At 35.2% G+C, this 18,189-nt stretch overlaps 1 protein-coding gene across 2 annotated transcripts in view; it reads left to right on the top strand.

Moving 5' to 3' along the window:
* Nucleotides 1–18,189, top strand: part of UBR1 (ubiquitin protein ligase E3 component n-recognin 1) — a 159,233-nt gene that overhangs the window by 18,070 nt on the left and 122,974 nt on the right. For both annotated transcript variants that reach the window (XR_009185086.2, XM_058294018.2), the window contains exons 2-4: nucleotides 5,544–5,800; nucleotides 8,590–8,668; nucleotides 16,183–16,293. Coding sequence is in view for 1 of the 2 variants with exons in the window: in XM_058294018.2 (XP_058150001.1) it covers nucleotides 5,544–5,800; nucleotides 8,590–8,668; nucleotides 16,183–16,293 (447 nt within the window). In the remaining variant the exon portion in view is untranslated. The remainder of the gene's footprint in view (nucleotides 1–5,543; nucleotides 5,801–8,589; nucleotides 8,669–16,182; nucleotides 16,294–18,189) is intronic.

The following is an 18,189-nucleotide window of genomic DNA, read 5'->3' as shown; positions in this document are numbered from 1 at the left end:
CTCACCACTGTTTCTGTAGTTTGTGTATGTGTGTGTCTGTATGTGTATTTAGGAGATTTACATGTATTTATAGTATTGGTGTCATGTTATCCATATGAATGATATTTAAACAAATGGGATTATCTGCATACTGCTTTGTAAGCTATTATTAATGCCTTTCCATATAAATAAGTATACATCTTTAACATTTATTTTTTTAAACTTTTAGTTTTGAACTAATTTTAGATTTAAAACTTGTAAAAATAGCTTCCTTATATCCCTCCCCCATTTCCCCTAATGTTAACATCTTACATAACCATAGAACAGTCATAAAGGACGTGAAATTAATATTGATTCAATAATATTAACTAAACTACAGACATTTGAATTTCACCAATTTATCTCCTAATGTGATTTTTCTCTTGCAGCATCGTATCTAGGTCTGTAAGAGTGTCTGTCAGTCTTTCTTCTTAATGACCTTGATACTTTGAGGAGTACTGAGCAGTTATTTTGTAAAATATCCTAAATTTGGATTTGTCTGATGTTTTCTCATTAATGTAATGAGGGTAACATTTTTGTCTAGAATACCACAGAAAATGGTGCTGTATCCTTCTCAGTGCATCATGTCAGGAGAGTCACGATATCATTTTTTAATACTGGTGATATTTATCTCAATCATTTGATTAAGTTGGTATCTGCAGGGTTTCTCTGCTTTTTAAGGTTACTAATTTTTCCTTTGTAGTTAATAAGTATCTTCAGGAAGATACTTTGAGACTATTCAGCATAATTTTAAATAAATGTGTTATATCATATAGGTTTTTAAGGAGTTTTTCCCCTTAATTGTTAAGGCATTGGCACTTGTCTAACAAAGTCAAACAACATAACACTGTTTAAAGTAAAATGTGAAAATGCCTAGACCATTCTCAAGTCCCTTCCCTACAGGAATCTTCTATTAAAAGATTGATGTTTCTTCCTCCAGACCTTTATTTTACGTTTAAGAAAGCTTATGTATATATATACATGCTCATAAATTGAATTAGAAAGCTCAAATGTATAGAAATTTTTAAAGTACATCTAGGTTTTTATTTTTGTAAAAATGATATATTATTTAAAACTTTGCTTTTCCCACTCAATAGTATTTTATGGTATTCTAACTACATAGAATGGTATGATTGTACCATGATGATTGTACCTTTATGATAGACATATAGGCAGGCTTCATTTTTTCATGATTACAAGTGATGTTATAGTGAACATCACTGGGTATATCTTTGCACACTTGGATAAGCAAGGCTATATGATGCATTCAGTAATTTCTGACTTTTCCCTATTGATGGATATTTGAGTTTTTAGTTTTTTGCTCTTACGAAAATCTTTGTACATGAAATGTATAAGATTTGAAAAAGCTCTAAAATGATTTTAATAGATAAGGCATACATATAGTAAAAAACTAAAATAGTAAAAAAAAAAATGTATACAGTATAGTCAGTCTTTTCCAGGGCTTTTCTCACTGCTAACAATTTATTTTTAATTCTTTCAGAGACTTTCTATGCAAATACAGACATACATGGATATATCACCTCCACCACCTCTTTGTTTCCATAAATGTTAGCATACTGCACTCAGTGTTCTGCACGTTTTTAAAAATTTAACAGTATAACTTGAAAGATATTCTGTAAGTCAATATATATAGATCTGAGCCCCCCCCCTTTTAAAATGGCTACATTGAATTAATGTGCCATAATTTATTCAATTGATCTCTTGATTGGGGCATTTAGGTTGTTTTCAGGTTTTGCTATTATAAATAATGCTGTAAATAAAATACTTGTATCTATTTCTTTATACATATGTTTGAATTTATCCAAGGGATAAATTCCTGGAGGTGATTATCTGGGTCAGAGGATATATAAATTTAAAATTTTAATAGCTATATTCTAATTGTTCTTTAGAAAGGATGAATTAAATATAGGAATTGCTGTAGCTTTACTTTCCATAAGGTTTTATTGAGTTGCATTTTTTGTGGATGGCTTATTGAGCTTTGTGACAGAAAATTCAGAATGCTTTATATATAATAAGATATCTGAAACTTTCCTTAATGTCCTGTTATGGAACCTTATCTAAATTCTTAATTCTAATTATATTGTCTGCTTATAAAACTCCTTGGACAAGCTAAATAAAATTGTACTTTCTTTTCTTAGCCCTGATAATTATGTCTTTAACACTCCCAGGGTGTACCTTCTAATTTATTGTAGGTTACAGTGAACAAGTTTATATTTGCCTTGTCAAAACTCTGTGTGAGGGAAGCGGATTTGGCTCAGCAGATAGAGCGTCCGCCTACCACATGGGAGGTCCAAGGTTCAAACCCAGGGCCTCCTGACCCATATGATGAGCTGACCCACGCACAGTACTGACGCGTGCAAGGAGTGCCGTGCCACGCAGAGCTGTCCCCTGTGTAGGGGAGCCCCACATGCAAGGAGTGTGCCCCGTAAGGAGAGCTGCCCAGCACGAAAAAAAGTGCAGCCTGCCCAGGAGTGGTGCCGCACACACGGAGAGCTGATGCAGCAAGACAGTACAACAAAAAGAAACAGATTCCCCGTGCTGCTGACGAGAATACAAGCAGACACAGAAGAACACACAGTGAAAGCAGACAATTGGGGGGTGGGGGGAGGGCAGGGAAGGGGAGAGAAATAAATAAAAAATAAATCTTTAAAACACAAAAACTATGTGAGGGGAGCAGATGTAGCTCAAGTGGTTGAGTGCCAACTTTCCGTGTATGAGGTCCCAGGTTCAATTCCCAGTGCCTCCTAAAAACAACAAAGCAAACGAAAAATCTGACTCTCATTGGGGAGTGGATGTAGCTCAGTGGATGAGTGCCTACTTCCCATGTTTGAGGTCCTGGGTTCAAATCCAAGTACCTCCTAAAATAAAAAACAAAAAAACAAAAACAAAAAAATATTCTATGTGATTTTATAACCATCTTCCAACCTTTTTTTTTTTTTAAACAGACTGAAGAATTCTCATTTTTTCCATATTACTTTTTCTAGAGTTTCTTCAGTCTCTTCATAAATTTTTGTCTTGATAACTCTTGCCAGTAGATACCTGTTGCTTCATAGCTTAGGTGCTCTTATGCTAAAAAGGGCTAGGGCCTTAGTACATAGGTAGTTTGTGGATATGTGCCCTATTGCTAAGTTGGGTTAGAGTATGATAAATTTCCTTTTTAGCTCCCTTCTATGTCTGTGTAATTTCATAGAAGATGAAGCAATATAAATTGAGGAAGCAGGGGCATTTTGATATAGGTTGGTTTCAAATTTCCTCTTCATTATTTAATTGTATGAAAACTTACAAAAATGCATAATGGGTAGCAGAATTGGATATCAGTTATTCGTGTTCATTTTGAAGAGCTGAAGATTTTTAAATTTTGATTAAGTCCTGTTTATCTATTTGTGCCCTGTCCATGAATTCCTAGCTTATCCCAAGGATGCAAGGATTATTTTCCTATGTTTTCTCCAAGTAGTTTTAGAGTTTTAGTTTCTATATTTAGGTCTATGATTCATTTCAAATTAATTTTTGGTATGTTGTAAAGTTCTTTTTGTGTGTTTATGATGAAGATATGTAACTGCTCCTGTACCAATCTTTTTTTTAGAAGACTGCCTTTTCTCCTTTGAATTGTGTTGGTGCCTTTTAAAAAATCTTCCGTTTCATTGATGTCTATCTTAATGCTAATGCCACACTGTTTTGATTACTGTGGCTTTATAGTACATCTTGAAATCAGGTATTGTAAGTATCTTCTAGGTCCTTTGCATTTCCATATTCATTTTAGAATAGCTTGCCAGTTTTTACAAAAAAAAAAAATCTTGCTGAGATTGTGTGGAGTCTGTAGAACAATTTTGACATCTTAATAATACTGAATCTTATCATCAGTGAACATGATATCTCTGTCTATTTAGATCTTTTAGAAATTCCTCCCTACAGTGTTTTGTAGTTTTCAGTATAGAGAGGTCTGACACTCTTTTGTTCATTTTATGCCCAGATATTTTTTTGGTGCTTTCTATGCTCTTTTGAAATTTTCATTTTCCAGTTTTTCACTATTATAGAAATACAATTGTTTTTTTAAAATAAGGACTTTTTATCTGGTGAGCTTGCTAAATTCACTTAATTTTTAAAAAAAATTTATTTCTTAGTATTGTCTATGCAGATAATCATGTCGTCTATAGTGACAGTTTAACTTCTTCCTTTCTATATGTCTTTTATTTATTTTTCTTGTCTTGTTACACTAGCTAGTACCTTCAATATGATATTGAGTAGGAGAAGAGAGAACAGACAGATATATTTGCCTTATCCCCTGTCTTAGGGGGGATAGCATTCACATGTTATTGTGAATGTTTTCTCCCAGTCATTGACTCTCCTTTTCTCATCATTTTAATGATGTTCTTTTTTATTCACTTTTTAAATTTACATACAGTGAAAATCCCTCTTTTTGTTGTACAATTCTGTGGGTTTTGATAATTGCCAAACATTGTAACTACCACCATAGTACAGTTACAGAACAGTTCCATTGCCCTCAAAAGTCCTATCATGCTACCCCTTTGTAGGCAACCTGCCCCCATGCAGTCAAGCCCTGGCAACCAATGTGCTGTTCTATAGTAGTTTTGCCTTTTCCAAAATGTCAGAATTGTATGATATATAGCCTTCAAGTCTAACTTCTTTCAGAAAAATGCATTTTGAGATTATTTGTGATGTTGTGTATAATTATGTAGTTCATTCCTTGGTTTGGATGTACCACAGTTTAACTGATTCACTAGTTGAAGGACAATTGGATTGTTTTCAATTTTTGGCAATTATGAATAGAGCCTCTGTAATATTAGCATACAGATTTTTGTATGAACATAAATGTTTATTTCTTTGGTAAATACTTAGAAGTTTAATTGGTGGGTCATATGGTAAATGTATGTTTAAGAAACTGTCAAACTGTTTTCCAAAATGGCTTTACCATTTTGAGTTCCCATCAGCAATGATGAGAATTCTAATCTCTTCACATCCTTGTTAGCTCCTGGTTAGCTCAGTTTTTTTAAGTCACTCTGATAAGTTGTCTAAGGGTATCTCATTCTCGTTTTAATTTTCATTTCTCGTAACTAATGATGTTGATCATACATGTTTTCATGTGCTTATTTACCATCTGTAAACAGTGTCTTTTGAAGACCAGAAAATTTTACGCTGATGAGGTTGAGTTTATTTTTTTTTTTCTTTTATGGTACTTTTTGTGTTCTAAAAACTCTTTAACTTATGTTCATTTTGGTTTCTTTAAACTATATGACTCCCTGAACACTTAAATCAAGAATGTGGGAAATGCTTTGTCTGTATAGCCTTTGACTTATAAAATCACCATTAAATGGCAGGAGTTGGCCCTTCCAGAAGGAAAGGTTGGTGCTATTATAGAATATATACTATGTAAAGAATATATAGTTATATTATAGAAATTATAGAATTGTGCCATCACTTGTGACTCTGGATCTTTAAGAAAGCATTCATTAACAGAGTCTAATTTTTTACTTCTTTTCTTTCAGTGGTGGGATCAGCAAGTTGATTTTTATCCTATTTTCTTGCATCATTTGGCACAGTTTGTGCCAGAAATTTATTTTGCTGAAATGGACCCAGACTTGGAAAAGCAGGAGGAGAGTATACAAATGTCAATCTTCACTCCATTAGAATGGTATTTATTTGGAGAAGATCCAGATATTTGTCTAGAGAAATTGAAGCACAGTGGAGCATTTCAACTTTGTGGGAAGGTTTTCAAAAGTGGAGAGACAACATATTCTTGTAGGTAAGAATTAGAAATTTACCAGTTGGTATTTTGTAGCTATTTCTTGATGTACCTTTCTTGGTTTATTACTATTTATAGTATATTTAACCCTACTTAATTAACTTCCTTTTATTATGCACTTATAAGTCTGTTTCTTTTAGTATACCTTGTTTTTGAATATATCACTTCTACTTAAAAAGTTCTCTCACTTTTTCTTCCTGTTTTCCCGAAGTATGTAAGTGATAGACTTTTCCGCCTTGCTTATAATATAGTCTACATGCTCTTACTGAAACTCTTGGGGCCAGATGTATTTCAGAATTCCAAATTTTTCAGATTAGAAAAGTAATACAGTGCTTATGTTGTATATTATCTAACTTCCTCAACAGAATCAGAGCAGGATCCTTTAATCAAACACAGCATTTCTGCAAGAAATCTATGCATATTCACAGCAAGTAGTAAAAAGAAAATCTTTAGTCTTGTTTTAGTTTGCCAAATACTTTGCTAATGCAAAGTATCAGAAATCTCTTGGTTTTTATAAAGAGTATTTATTTGGGGTAAAAGCTTACAGGCCCAAGGCCATGAAAAGTTCTACTCAAGGCACCAGGAAAGTGAGACTTTTTTCACCAAAGTCAGTTGCCACGTGTTGAAGCAAGATGGGACAATCCCTGACTGGGCTCTGCCTTCCCCTCCAGGTGTCCTTTCTTAGGCTCAGCTGCTCTGCTTTCTTCCGGATTTAAATTGCAAGCTGGCATAGGGCTTGTCTATTTCCAGGCCTCCCATATCAGTCTTATCTGTTCTGCTCACTTCCCAATTTCAGCTGTAAGCTATCAGGCAAATGGCTCATCTCTTTCCAGGGCCTTAGCTGTTTGAGCCTTCTTACTGTCACATGGCAGGATCAAAAATGACAGTGCTCGCTCTTCCTGTGTCTGTCTGAGTGTCCGTTTCTATCAGAGCCAGAGAGGGGGCAGGGACTCAACCTGAGTTACACCTTACTGCCACAGTCTAATCCAAAACCCTAAAGCAATCCAATCAAGTAAGCCAATTAAAGGCCCCTCAGCTGAATTTAATGCAATCAAAGGCTATCCCACCCAGAGGAATAGATTAGTTTACAAACATAATCAATCTCTTTTTGTGATTCATAAAATAATTTCAAACTGCCCCACATCTCACTGTCAGTTCACATCGTTTTTGCTACCACAGGATTTGGTGCCAAACCTAGTCTCCTGCCCCCTCCAAAACACAGGCACATGCCTACTTTCCGCCGCCCCCCCCCCGCCCTCCCCAATACACACACAGACTCACACATGCACACACTCATCTAAGTTTTCTGGACATTTTGGAATTTAGATTTGGGGCTGAGGGATTGTGGACCTGTGGGAACAATTGGAATATAGTTGAATAGTGAAGGCTTGTGGTAGGCAAACTAGATGCAACTTTAGTTTTTTGCCTTTTGTGACAGTAGTTGTCTTACACATCATGGTAGCACAGAGTATCTTTATACTCCCTGTTCTTGTCTGAAATTTTCAGCTTGTGGATCTTAGCAGCACTTTTATTTGTTTTCCCTTTAGAGGCCATTTACATTAGGATGTGAATTTTGAGACTTTCGTAATACAGATAATTGTTTTTAGCTTCACTATAATTCTAGGTTTGACTGGTTTAGGTGTAGTTAGTTGTTTAAAATATGCTTTCTTTATCCTGTTCTTTTTTGAAGGAAAAAACTAGCTTTTGCATTTTGTGTAATGTTTTGCTATATAGCATAGTAAGGTTCATTTGCCTCTTAGATATTTTTAGCTGAAACCCAGTCAATTTCAACTAAAGCAAAGTAGTCATATGTAGACCTCATTCTCCAGAAGTGTTAGAGTGTTGATTGTCACAACTTGGGTATGGTACTGGCATCTAGTGGGTAGAGGACAGAAATGCTGCTAAACATCCCACAATGCACAAGACAATCTACCCCCGCCAACAAATAATTAAATGGTCTAATATGTAAATAGTCTAAGGTTGAGAAATTCTGCTCTAAATAGGTCTTATAGATTATACATTTTTACAGAATATTTTTGGGCAACCTTCATTTGCTATTAACCTTTTAAAATTCGTTTTAAAAATTTTCCAACCCTATTTAAAAATTATTATTTTAAAAAATCTTTTTTAAAAATGAGCTCTTCTAAATAAAATATTTTAAAAATTAATCCTGCATTTTACACTAATTTACGTTTTTCTTAATGTTTCCCTGAAAATGTTAAATGAAATAATACATTTTAAAGCTTGTTATTAGAAGAGAGATTGAGTAATTTTTCTCGGTGATTCTACAGCTATTAATTGAGTACCTACCATGTGTAGATGTTGTTCTTCATGTTCTTGTACATAATAAATAAAACTCACTGCCCTTACAGTTTATATTCTAATGAATTTTGTCCTTATCCAAGCCTCATTTACCAATGACCAATCAATGTTTTAAAATATTTTTATAAATATAGTAGAATGAGATAATGGCAGATAATGGGGAAAAAATGTTGATTGATGAATTGTTCATTTCACAGTTTGAACCCAGGTGAAGGCTCAAATTGGTGATGGTGATTTAAGGAACAAAACCAAACATACAGACTCACACATTCAAATGTGTAAATGGGAAGTTAAAATTATGCTTACTGTGTTATCTTTGTTCAAAATATTTTTGGAATTCAATTTTTTATAATTTTTCATACCCAGTTTATGCACCATACAGAAAAATCATTCATATTATATTATAGTCATATCTTAAGCATAAGGACTCATCTAAATTCTGGAATCTGATTTTTGGTCTTTTCCAGGGACTGTGCAATTGATCCAACATGTGTACTTTGTATGGACTGCTTCCAGAATAGTGTTCATAAAAATCATCGTTATAAGGTATGAAAACATAAAATCTCTGGACTAGCAGGAATCTGATGACTACCTAGTCCAAATTCTTGACAAATATTTGAATTTCTGCTATAACAGCTCTCATCTATGGACCTTTAGCTTTAGGTTAAACATTTCCAGTGATAAGACATCTGCTTCCTCAAGGGACAGCAGCCCCCCTCTTTTTTTTTTCTTTATTATGCGATATATCATTTTTATATAAAGGATTGTATAAAACATATGAACAATTTAAAGAATAACTATAAAGCAAACAGCTGTGTTACTTCAACAAAGAAATAGAATATTGCCAGCCCTCAGAGGCCTCCTGTTTGTCCCTTCTGGAACATAATTCCCTCCTTGATATAACCTCTCTCCTGTGTTTTGTGATAATGATTTCCTTGATTTCCCTTTTAGTTTATTACCTAAATCATATCTAATAGTTTTGTCTATTTTTAAATTTTAGGTAAATGGAAATATACTGGATATTTTTTTGTGGTTGTTTCACTCAACATTGTATTTAACTGTAGTTTGTCCATTGGTCTTACAGTGTTCAATAAACCAGATTGTCTTTATTTATTGTACTGTTAATGGATATGTAGACTGATTCCAATTTGGAGTTGTTATGAACATTACTGTTTGTATACTTTGGTATAAATGTGCAGGAGTTTCTATAGTGCCTATATCTGGAATAGCTGAGATCTAGGGTATGTGGAGCTTTAATCATACTTGATAATGTCAGGCTGTTTTCCAAAGTAGTTATACCAATTTATAGACTCTCTGATAGTATATGAGTATAGTGCTCTACAGTCTTGCAAGATTTGGTTTTCTCAATCTTTTTAATTTTAGCCAGTCTGATAGGTATATAATAGTATTTCGTTGTGGTTTTCATTTATATTTTCCTGATGGTTAATGCAGTTGAGGACTTTTTCTTATCTGGATATATTTTTAGACAACCTCATTATTTTGAATTAAAATGTAATTCTCAAATAATAGTATTGGGTCTGTACTCTGGACTTAGACATAATAATTGATATTTCTGTTTGTACATATAACATGCCTAAAGTCCTGTGTTCTGAAGTTAGGTAGAATACATCTTCTCATAGATTTGAAAGTGCTGCTCACATTTATAGATGGACTTTAACATTATTGCATCCATTTTAGGGAGAAAAGGGCTCTAGTTATCATTATTATTATACATAAGAAAAAATTGATCAGAAGCCTGTGATGTAATGAGGTTAAAATGTTTTCCCAAGATTGCAGAGTTAATTGATGGGATTTACAAAGATGACAGTTGGTTATATCCTGTATTTCCTAATCACCTCCATTAATTATGTAGATTATATTTTTTCTTATGTTGGAAAACTCAAGAAAGAATGCTAGAATAGAGGCAAGAAAGAAATTGTTGATTTCTTCTCATTTTTTTTCCTCTGGGAGACTAATGGGCAGATGTGCTAAAGGTTTAAGAACAGAGTTTTCAGCTTTCTCATATTTAAAGATCCCTGACCCTATTGTTCCCAAACTTTAGGATTTTGTGAGCCAGTACAATTTCAGAAAAAATTTTGGGTATGAAATGAAGTTTTCAAGATTTCATTTGTCAAAAAAAAAAAACAAATATACAGAGCAACCCAAAAACCCCTACTATCTCCTGTCATTTTAAAGGAAAATAGATAATCTCAGAATAAAGAGAAGTCCTTTAAATTGAATACGTGTAGTTCTATGAAAGAGCTCACCACATTGTCCTTCCTTTCTTGATTTTTCTCCAGACTAGTAAAATTGTCTGTTAATTTTTGGGAACCTCCTTACTAAGCTACTTTCAAGTATTTAACACATAGCCTATATACCCATCACAGACACTCTTTTATGGAGTATCCCAAGATTTTCCGTCTTTAGGATTTTGCAGAACTCTACTTGTTGCCTACACAGCTTACTCAGTAACCACTGAGCCATCATAAATATGGAATATTGTGTGGCTAATAAAAATGTATTTACAAGCTTAATAATATCTATGAAAAGGGAGTATAAAGAGAATGGGATACTCTTAGTGGGAAAGTAAATTGACAACCCTTCTGAAATACATATATGGGTGGTGAAATTTTTAAAGAAAAGCAAGTGTGACAAAAAAATACAATTCAAATGAGTAATTATCACCAGGGTATGTAAAGGGATGGAATTCTGGGTGGTAACACAAAGAACACAATTCAACAGTATTGGTAGTGTTCTCTTGGGTTGGGTGCTGTATTCATGGGTTACATTACATTGTTATCCGTTGTAACTTTTTATACATTATAAATTCTATGCATTGTATATTCTTTTGTGTATCAAAACATTTCATTAAAAAATTGAAGCCATTCAAAAAGAAAATATAAAAAGAGATAAGAAAGGAAATGTGTTGCTTCAGAGAAGAGTAGAGGAAAGGAGAGAAATGGCAGAGAAGACTCAAGATTGTATACTATTTGTGAAGATAGGACCAAGGAATCTGTTGTGATAGCGGCAGAGTAATCCAAAACAACTTTTGAGAACAAGAGGATAACAAATATAAAATCTCGAGTTGTTTGTTCTGCAGTATGTAATGTGATTCTTTGTGTCCCCAGGTTTTCAGTAGTTTACCCCTTAAAATAGCCTATGATCATGTCTGCATTTTTCTTCTCAAAAAAATGAAAATACACCCACTGTTAAAGATTATTTTGGACATACATAATTATTGCCTTTATGTCATTAAATGACAAAAGGGGATTACAAAAACAGTATATTCACACATCTCTTATCAAATAAAAATCTGAATATTATTTCAAATGAAGTTTACAGAGTTATAAAAGAAAAAAAATTCATATACTTTTAAATGGAAAAAGCAGAATATAAAATTATATATTTTTGCTGTTTCTTTTTTGAGCATATTGTATATATAATACTTAACCATAACTTTAACCATTTATTTTTATAGAATTTATTTGAATTTCATTTTTTAATGGTGAATAGTGTTATAATAAAAGTCTTTAAGCATAAATCATTTTTCTATAGGTAGGATTATTTCCTTATGACAGGGTCTCTCTAGGGAAATGACTCGGTTTTAATATGGACTTTTTAAGGTTTGTGGTACATTTTTCCAAATTGTTTTAGGAAGGAGTTATACCAACTGTACTGCAAGTTTCAGTGCCTTATAACCTGCAGAAATCTTTTTTAAGAAACCTTTTAACAAACTTTTGAAATGACCTGAGTTTTAAAATTTTGCTCCTATTTCTATTGAAATTTATTTTGTTGGTTGGTCTTACTTTTGTTTTTTCATTTTAGAAGGCTGAGTGTAGAATACTCTTGCATTGCTACTTAATTCTATTCACCATCAATCCTTTTGCAGAAGGTTCCCCAATCATCTCTCCGCCCCCCCCAACCCCTGTTTTCTGCTCTCTCTGTTCATTCACTGTGTGTTCTTCTGTGTCCGCTTGTATTCTCATCAGGCGGCAGTGGCAATCTGTGTCTCTTTTTGTTGTGTCATCTTACTCTGTCACTTCTCCGTATGTGTGGCACCACTCCTGGGCAGGCTGTGGTTTCGTGTGGGGTGGCTCTCCTTGCGCAGGGGTCACTCCTTTCTTGGGGGGCAACCATGCATGGGCCTGCACTCCTTGCACGCAGCAGCACTGCACATGGGCCAGCTCACCACACGAGCCAGGAGGCCCTGAGTATTGAATGCTTGGACCTCCTATATGGTAGGCGGGCGCTCTATCTGTTAAGCCCCATCCGCTTTCCCCTAATCATCTCTTGATTGGGTAAAGTTCATCCTCTATTACAGGAGTCAGTAAACTATAGGCCATATCTAGCTTGCTGCCTATTTATGTATGACCTCCTAGCTAAGAGTGATTCTTGTATTTTTAAATGGTTGGAAAAATAAAAAGAAGAATGTTTCATGATATATGAAAGTTATATGGAATTCAGATTTCTTTCTTCATAAATAAGGTTTTGCTCAACACAGCCATGTTCATTCAGTTATATATTTACTGGGACTGCTTATGCACTGTAATAGAGTAATTGTGACATATTGTATGGCCTACAAATCCTAAAATATTTACTATCTGGCCCTTTATATAATTTGCCAGCCCCTGCTCAAGTAGATTCCTCAAAAAGGTCACTTGTGTACAGTGTTCCCAGAATTCTTACATGACCAAAATAGTATTTTTAAAGCTTGACAGGAGATTGTATCCTTGGTTTGCATTTTTATTTCTTGAAATGTTGCTTCACTGTTGTCTTGTTTTATGTTATTTAGAAGTCTGATTCCAGTTTGTGTATCTTGCTGTTCTAATTTATCTCATTGTTTAGCCTGAAGGCCTTTTTTTACTTTTTACTTTTTCTTTATAATCTAATAGGTTTACAAGATATATTTTAGAGTTGATTATATTGGGTGAATTTTTTCCCCCAGAGGAAAAATTTATTTTATTTATTTATATAATATACATGACAGTGATAGTATTTACTATTATTCATTGAGGTATGGTACTGAGCATACTGCAGTCACTTTCTGACTTAATCCTTAGCAGCCTTAAGAGGTAGATAGTATTCCTTTTTTTTAATCTTTAGATTCTGTCTCTTTTTTAAAATTGTGAAACATAAAACAACATAAATTTTCTGTCTCTGCTACTCCCAAACATACCATTTAATGGCATTAAATCACATTCACAACATTGTGCTTTCCTCACCACCATTCCTTACTAGAACTTTCTCTTTTTTTTAAAGATTTATTATTATTTTTAAAATTATTTCTCTCCTCTTATTCCCCACCCCCCCCACCCCCGCCCCCGCCATTGCCTGCTCTCTGTGTCCGTTCACTGTGTGTTCTTCTGTGTCCACTTGCATTCTTGTCAGCAGCACTGGGAATCTGTCTCTTTTTGTTGTGTCATCTTGCTGTGTCAGCTCTGTGTGTGCGATACCACCCCTGGGCTGACTGTACTTTTATCACGCTGGGCAGCTCTCCTTGCAGGGTCCAATCCTTGTGCGTGGGCCTCCCCTACACGGGGGACACCCCTGCATGGCACGGCACTCCTTGCACGCATCAGCACTGCGCATGGGCCAGCTCACCACATGGGTCAGGAGGCCTGGGGTTTGAACCCTGGACCTCCCATATGGTAGGTGGATGCTCTATCAGTTGAGCCAAATCTGCTTCCTGCCAGAACTTTCTTATCACCCCAAACAGAAACCCTACATCGATTATGCATTAACTCCCCATTTCCCCCCACCTGGTAACCTGTACTCTACTTTCTTTCTCTATGTGTTTGCATAGCATATTCTAGCTACTTCATATAAGGGGAATCATTCAGTATATGCCCTTTTCTTTCTGACTTATTTCACTCAACACAGTGTCTTGAATATTCAGTGTAATACTTGTATCAGAAATTCATTCCTTTTTATAGCTGACTGGGTGAATTTCTCAATAACTTCTTTCAGTATATAGATTCAGATCATCTTTTGTTTGTTCCCCCTGAGTTCACTCAAGTCTCATTTCATTAGCCTTTGTTTGTCCATTTCTGATCTTAGTTTTTATATTTCTGATTCAAGGTTTTTTTCATATCCCCATTTGCTTATTTGAGGCTATGTGATTCAATATTGAGTGTTGTGATACAATTTTCTTCAGCTTCTTAATTTTTAATTTGCAGTTTTTGCCTATTTTACAGTAGTTTTGTATTGATATGGACTGTTTTTGTTTTTCTATTCTTTTTAAGTTTGTGGGCAGGGTTCTTTTCTTAGTTCAGTAGTATTTCATCTGTCAGTTCTGCCCTCTTATGTGCAATTTCTTTCATAGATGATGGTGGTGGTGGGGGTGAGAGGAAGGAAAAGGTTTGGTATGTCTTGTTTCTTTCTCATTTTTTCAGGATGTTTAAGTTTCCTTTTTTATTTTCTTCTTTTCTTCACTACCACATCTTCAGGATTATTATCTTTTTCTATGTATTTGATTTTCCTCCAAAAACAATATTTCTCTGAGGCTGCCTGTTCTGGTCCTGCTCACTTTCAAGTCCCTTCCCTAAATTATGAACCATTAAGTCCCAACCTGTGTTCAGTATTTTGTCACTTACCATTGGTGGGTGTCTCTTTTGGGTATGATTTTGCCTGTGCATCATCTAATCCCTTTGCACCCCTTTACTCTCTTTCATGAAATCTCTTAGCCACCCCCTCCTTTGCAGCCTACACCTACAGGGTTGAAATAGTAGGCAGAAGGAGCTCTGTTGTATCACGTAATTCGAAGGTTGTGTTATTTATTCTTTGTTTCCTAGTAATGCTGAAAGTGTGGACCTCATGTGGTTTTATTGTTCTCCTTCATTTTGTGCTTTGGGGGCAAGGTTTGGGGGGAGATTCAAAATCAGGCAACTGCCATTGCCAGTTTTTTGGTAGGAACATGGAAATGAAAAATATTGTGAATTTTTAGCTGCTAGTGGATAAAATTATAGATGAAAGAACTTTATACATCTTTAAAATACTGTATAATTATCATTATTATGATAAAAAGGATTGTTAAACAGAAAATCGCACTACTCAAGCATTCTTGATTCTGTAGAAATTATTTTGGATACTTTGCAATCTGCTTTCCTCCATGTGTACAAAAGTTTTGTTTTTTTAAAAGATTTATTTATTCACCCCCCTTCCCCTCCTCCCACCCTGCTGTTTTTGCTGTCTGTGTTGTCTTCTCTTCTAATTTTTTCTCCTCTAGAATTCACCAGGATTCGATCTTGGAGACCTCTGATAGGAAGAGAGGTTCCCTGTTAATTGTGCCGCCTCAGTTCCTAGTTTCTGCTGTGCTCTACTTTGACTCTCCCCTTGTCTGTCTTTTGATGCATCATCATCTTGCTGTGTGACTCCCTTGCGCAGGCCACTGGCTTATCACATGGGCACTTGCTCACAACACGTGCACTTGTGCGGGCACTGGCTTGCCACGCGGGCATGCTTTCTCTTTTTTTTCACCAGAAGGCCCCAGGGATTGAAGCCAGGTCCTCTCATATGGTAGGCAGAAGCTTGAGCCACATCTGCTTCCCAGTACAAGTGTTTTTAAACTGTTAATTAAGAAATTAGAGTTCTTTATCGAAAATTTCAGTTTTGAAGGTCTGTTTTTGTTGCAATAAAGAATTCAAGGTTTTTAATTTTGTTGTTGTTATCAGAATGGTTTTTGATATATCCAGATTCTTTTATGTTATTAAAGGCAATTTAGGTTGAAGTATTGGTGAGCATTTATTATTTGATTCACCTTTATCATTCTTCCTTGTTTTGTATTATGGGTTTTTGTTTGTTTGTTTTTTGTTTTGAGGTAGCAGGGCCAGGGATTGAACCCAGGACCTTGTATGTGGTAAGCCGGCACTCAACCACTGAGCCACATTGGCGCCTCTGAGTTGTTTTTTTTTGTTGTTGTTGTTAGTTTGTTTTAGGAGGCACCAGGAACTGAACCTGAGACCCCCCATGTGCGAAGCAGGTGTTCAGTCACTTGGGCCACATCCCCTCCCCTGTATTATGTTTTGAAATAAAGACAGACTCTTTTTTTTAAAATTCATCAGATGCATACATCTACTGGAGGAGGGTTTTGTGACTGTGGAGACATAGAAGCATGGAAAACTGGTCCTTTTTGTGTAAATCATGAACCTGGAAGACCAGGTACTACAAAAGAGGTAAGAACATAATTTTTAAAATTTGCTATTTTAAGTTTGCTGAAATTAGATAAAAATAAATGCTATCTATATAGGTTAAACTAGATTCCATTGAGAATCCTGGTTTTTTCTTTTCGATGGTTGTTGTTTTGTGTTGTTCTCATCTTCAAATTTAAGGAATAACATTTTCCATGCTAGAGAAGTTAAGGACTTGATATTCTCCCTCTAAGGAAGGAGTGAATTTACAAGGAAAAGATAAATTCAGAATACTCTTTGTTAAGCAGTCAACTTGATAAAGTAGAGTACATAATATGTAAGCCTAAAAGAACGAAAGGAACTACTTAGCAAAGATAGAAGTAGAATGTCATGATATAGGAAAAGAATTGTCACATAAATTCAAGAACTGCTTGTCCAAAAAAAAGTTTACAATTAGATTAACCACTCTGCATCCTAATCAGGAGAAAACATGAGCAACCACATATATAGACAATTAGAAATGAGAATGGAGAAGTTACCATTGTACCACAAACACAAAGGGAATTAAAAGGATTATAAAAGACTCTTTATGTAACTGTGCAAATACTTTGAAAATGGATTTTGATTTCTTTTTTTTTTAAGATTTATTTTTATTTATTTCCCTCCTCTTCCTTCCCCCCCCCCCCAGTTATCTGTTCTCTGTGTCTGTTTGCTGTGTGTTCTTCTTTGTCTGCTTCTGTTGTTGTCAGCAGCACAGGAATCTGTGTTTCTTTTTGTTGCGTCATCTTATTGTGTCAGCTCTCCGTGTGTGCGGCGCCATTCTTGGGCAGGCTGCACTTTCTTTCCAGCTGGGCGACTCTCCCTACGGGGTGCACTCCTTGCATGTGGGGCTCCCTTACACGGGGACACCCCTGTGTGACACAGCACTCCTTACGCATCAACACTGCGCATGGGCCAGCTCCACACAGGTCAAGGAGGCCCGGGGTTTCAACCGCGGACCTCCCATTGGTAGATGGATGCCCTAACCACTGGGCCAAGTCTGCTTCCCTTGATTTCTTTAATACTGTTCTCCACTAAAAAAAATCAGGGCTTGCTGTGGAAATGCCTGATTTTGGGTCTAGGTCAGGGAATATATATAAAGTATGCTTGTGTTTGATATATTACTTCTTTTGTGGCTTTTAGAGTTTCTATTGTTCACATTTGACTGATTATAATATACCACTATGTGAGTCTGTTTGGCCTTATCCTATTTGGAGTTCATTCAGTGTCTTGGATGTGTATATTCATGTCTTTTGTTAAATTTGGGAAGCTTCAGGTGTTATTTATTTGAATTTTCCTATATCCCTTTTTTTCTTTTCTTTCTGAGACCCCCAAAATGCAAATATTGGTATGCTAGATGGTGTCCCAAGGGTTCCTCAGGCTTTATTCACTTTTCTTCATTCTTCCTTCTGTTTCTCAGACTGAATGATTTCAATTGTCTAATCTTTACATTCTTTCTTCTGCTTGCTTCAATTTCCTGTTGAACCCCTCTAGGGAATTTCATTTTCTCTTACTGTGGTCTTCAGATCTGTTTGGTTCCTTTTCATAATTTTCATCTCTCTTTTGATCTTCTCTTTGTGTTCATCTATCATTTTTATGATTTCCTTTAGTTTTTTTTGGTCCATGTTTTTCTTGAGCTCTTTGAACATATTTAGGACTATTTATAAAAATTATTTGTTGGACATGTCCCAGATGTCCCTTGTTTGGTTGTCTTCCTTAATGGCTTAAGTGCTTTAATCTTCCCCTTTGCCTAAGCCATTACTTCCTCTTTCTTTGTATGTTTTGTAACCTTTTGTTGAAATCTGGATTTTGGAATTTTAATGTGTTATCGCTGGAATTTAGAGTCTGAGGTGTCTTCCTTAAGCTTGTCTTTAGCTAGTATTATGATAGAGTTTTCTTGAT

The sequence above is a fragment of the Dasypus novemcinctus genome, chromosome 3 (assembly GCF_030445035.2).
Source record: "Dasypus novemcinctus isolate mDasNov1 chromosome 3, mDasNov1.1.hap2, whole genome shotgun sequence".
NCBI classification, from domain to species: Eukaryota; Metazoa; Chordata; class Mammalia; order Cingulata; family Dasypodidae; genus Dasypus; species Dasypus novemcinctus.
The sequence above is the reverse complement of the archived record's forward strand: the minus strand, read 5'-3'. Positions and strand labels throughout refer to the sequence as shown.